Here is a 4,211-nt window from a genome sequence, read left to right as displayed (position 1 = left end):
AATCCACTGACAGCACGTCAACCCCTGTATACCACATCGCTCCAATTCACTCTATTCCTTGCCCTCCTTTCACCCTCCTGCATGTTCAGGCCCCGATCACACAAAATCCTTTTCACTCCATCTTTCCACCTCCAATTTGGTCTCCCTCTTCTCCTTGTTCCCTCCACCTCCGACACATATATCCTCTTGGTCAATCTTTCCTCACTCATTCTCTCCATGTGCCCAAACCATTTCAAAACACCCTCTTCTGCTCTCTCAACCACGCTCTTTTTATTTCCACACATCTCTCTTACCCTTACGTTACTTACTCGATCAAACCACCTCACAACACACATTGTCCTCAAACATCTCATTTCCAGCACATCCATCCTCCTGCGCACAACTCTATCCATAGCCCACGCCTCGCAACCATACAACATTGTTGGAACTACTATTCCTTCAAACATACCCATTTTTGCTTTCCGGGATAATGTTCTCGACTTCCACACATTTTTCAAGGCTCCCAAAATTTTCGCCCCCTCCCCCACCCTATGATCCACTTCCGCTTCCATGGTTCCATCCGCTGACAGATCCACTCCCAGATATCTAAAACACTTCACTTCCTCCAGCCTCTCACCATTCAAACTCACCTCCCAATTGACTTGACCCTCAACCCCTCTGTACCTAATAACCTTGCTCTTATTGACATTTACTCTTAACTTTCTTCTTCCACACACTTTACCAAACTCCGTCACCAGCTTCTGCAGTTTCTCACATGAATCCGCCACCAGCGCTGTATCATCAGCGAACAACAACTGACTCACTTCCCAAGCTCTCTCATATATATATATGTATATATATATATATATATATATATATATATATATATATATATATATATATATATATATATATATATTTGAATCATGCGGTTTAATTTTGGGCTCCATACTATGCAGTTTATAATGATTATTAGAGAGAGAGAGAGAGAGAGAGAGAGAGAGAGAGAGAGAGAGAGAGAGAGAGAGAGAGAGTAATATTATTTTACAGAAATACTAGTATAGTACCAGAGATGAAACAATATCATTTGTTTATCATTGTGTGGTCTCACCTGTTTGGCGCCTGACCTCCCTGGTGGGGTCCTCTGTGATCTTGGGAAAGATGGGTGTGACGTCATGAGTCGCTCCAGTACACGCGGGTCGTGGCCGGTTCTCACCACATGAGATCTTGAATGCGTTCAACTACCTTACGTTTTACTATACTGCTTTTTCGGGAGAAACATTTAGGACATTCTGAACATAAGCATGGTTTCTACCCTGTGTGAACTCTCCGATGTCTTCCTTAATCACCTCTTCAAGAAAATTGTTTTTGACATTCTGAACACCGGTATGGCTTCTTGCCTTGTGAACTCTCAGGTGTCTGACTAAAGCACTTTTACCAGGGAGAGTTTCTTGACATTCTGAACACTATTATGGTTCCTCGCTTGTGTAACCTCTCGATGTGTCACTGAAGTACTTATACCAGAAAAGGTTTTTTGATATTCTTTTTACTTGTTTGGCATCTCGGCTCTGTGAACTCTCAGACGTTTTACTAAATTACCTCTGTTATAAAATTGCTTTTGAAATTCTGAACATTGGTATAGCTTCTAGCCTGTGTGAAGTCTCAGATGTGTCACTAAATTACTTTTCCGAGGAAAACTTTTTTGACATTCTGAACATTGGTATGGCTTCTCACCCGTGTGAACTCTCAGGTGTCTCACTAAATCACCTTTACGAGAAAAAGTTTTTTGACATTCTGAACATTGGTATGGCATCTCGCCTGTGTGAACTCTCAGGTGTGTCACTAAATGACTTTTCTGAGAAAAAGTTTTTTGACATTCTGAACATTGGTACGGCTTCTCGCCCGTGTGAGCTCTCAGGTGTCTCACTAAATCACTTTTAAAAGCAAAACTTTTTTGACATTCTGAACATTTGTATAGCATCTCGCCCGTGTGAGCTCTCAGGTGTCTCACTAAATCACTTTTAAAAGCAAAACTTTTTTGACATTCTGAACATTGGTATGGCTTCTCGCCCGTGTGAACTCTCAGGTGTGTCACTAAATCACCTTTACGAGAAAAAGTTTTTTGACATTCTGAACATTGGTATGGCATCTCGCCCGTGTGAACTCTCAGGTGTCTCACTAAATTACTTTTCTGAGAAAATGTTTTTTGACATTCTAAACATTGGTATGGCTTCTCGCCCGTGTGAACTCTCAGGTGTGTCACTAAATTACTTTTCTGAGAAAATGTTTTTTGACATTCTAAACATTGGTATGGCTTCTCGCCCGTGTGAACTCTCAGGTGTGTCACTAAATCACCTTTACGAGAAAAAGTTTTTTGACATTCTGAACATTGGTATGGCTTCTCGCCCGTGTGAACTCTCAGGTGTTTCACTAAATTACTTTTCTGAGAAAAAGTTTTTTGACATTCTGAACATTGGTACGGCATCTCGCCCGTGTGAACTTTCAGGTGTCTCACTAAATCACTTTTCTGAGAAAAAGGTGATATGGCTTCTCGCCCGTTTGAACTCTCAATGGTTTTGACTAAATTACTTTTCTGAGAAAAAGTTTTTTGACATTCTGAACATTGGTATGGCTTCTCGCCTGTGTGAACTCTCAGGTGTGTCACTAAACTACTTTTCTGAGAAAAACTTTTCTGACATTCTGAACATCGGTATGGCTTCTCGCCCGTGTGAACTCTCAGGTGTGTCACTAACCTACTTTTAAAAGAAAAACTTTTTTGACATTCTGAACATTGGTATGGGTTCTCACCAGTATGGATTCTCAAGTGTTTCTTTAAATCACATTTTTTAGAAAAATACTTTTGACACTCTGAACACTGATATTGCTTTTGTCCAATGTGAACTTTCATCTGCAACACTAAGTTGTTCTTACGGGAGAAGGTACTCTGGTATTCTTTACACTGATATGTCTTCCCAAAAGTATGTAATTTCATGTGCCTATGAAGATAGACATGTTTCGTAAAGCTTTTCTGACACTCAGGACATTTGAAGGGATTTTCTTGTGTTTATGACCTTCTGTCTCCTGTTGTCAAAACTGTTTGAGGAGGTTTCGCTGCACGGAGAATATGGCCCTGGTTGTCCCTCCATGCTGCAGTCTTCTGTATCACCATAACACGTTTATAACACAGTGTAGCTCACCCTGTCAGTCCACAACTGCCGTCCGTGACACCATGAGATGCTTTGCGAGTGAACACCAGAGAGAGACTGACCTTGGCTAGAGTGTGGGATATAAAGGCAACTCACTCTCCACCCTACGTTGCCTCCAGTCCATTTCTCTCGAGCTTTTTTCTATCTTTTTTACCATCCATCATCGAACACCTCTCGACCGTTAGGTTTGAACAATTTCTACCCCAGCTTCCCTACTCCATTCAGGAAAATTACTTCCTGAGGAGCGGAGGCTTGGTGTGGACCTGTTCTCACCTAACGGGGTTGAGACCCTCACATTCTTACCACTCCCGCCGAGCCTCCTGGGTTACCCTGTGATAGTGCAGGGTCCTCCCTGGAGTGGGGTTGTGGTCCCTCACCTACGTTTCCTCGGCATTAGGACATTGATGCCATCATGCCTCCTGACATTCGTTTAAAATTGATTAAAACAGAAAGTCCCCCCCCCCCCCTCTTTACACGTTCGAATTACTAACGATTGTATTTAAGACCACTGAGGTCCGTCCCAGTAGGGTTATTCAATCCCTACTAATAAATATCTATATAGAATATGTTTAAGCAAGGATAGCGATCCAGATGAGATCCTATCCAAGCTTACGACCATCCCCTTCAAGCTAGATGCATCGATAGTGCTAATAATATTGATGCATCTATCTTGTCCCTTAACCCCATAGAGATAACTGAACACTTCAAGATCACTTAAAATACAATGCTCTAACTCGACCGAGACAGATCGCCTACTCTCCCGGGGAATCTTGTTTCCCATGATCTCAGTGCCTGCCAAATACCACAAACCCGACCAGTACCTCGATATACAAGGTTTTAAATGTCTACAATACGGACACGAGACTAAGAGCTGCAAAGCTCAGCACCAGACATGCCGTCAATGTGCGGAAATTGATCACGGTTTTCGTGAGTGTCAGGCTCAGGCAGCAACCTGTGTTAATAGTAAAGGGACCTTTCTATCATCGTATTCCCTTCTTCTCTTGCCATTCGAGAAGGTTCTTGCTG

The 4,211-nt window shown here is 42.2% G+C and overlaps 1 protein-coding gene across 1 annotated transcript; it reads right to left on the bottom strand.

The window, feature by feature from the left end:
• Nucleotides 1-1,095: 1,095 nt before the first annotated feature.
• Nucleotides 1,096-3,218, bottom strand: LOC139762284 (uncharacterized). The gene has a single exon (XM_071686870.1). The coding sequence runs from the start codon at nucleotides 2,969-2,971 to the stop codon at nucleotides 1,625-1,627; it is 1,347 nt and encodes a 448-aa protein (XP_071542971.1). The 5' UTR covers nucleotides 2,972-3,218; the 3' UTR covers nucleotides 1,096-1,624.
• Between the last annotated feature and the right edge of the window lie 993 nt (nucleotides 3,219-4,211).

Source organism: Panulirus ornatus, chromosome 43 (genome assembly GCF_036320965.1).
Source record: "Panulirus ornatus isolate Po-2019 chromosome 43, ASM3632096v1, whole genome shotgun sequence".
Lineage (NCBI taxonomy): Eukaryota > Metazoa > Arthropoda > Malacostraca > Decapoda > Palinuridae > Panulirus > Panulirus ornatus.
Note: the sequence above shows the minus strand (reverse complement) of the source record. Positions and strands in the feature narration are given on the sequence as shown.

Excerpts from the sequence above, each read along its gene's own strand:
- LOC139762284 (XM_071686870.1), bottom strand. The coding sequence starts at position 2,971 with ATGAAATTACATACTTTTGGGAAGACATATCAGTGTAAAGAATACCAG.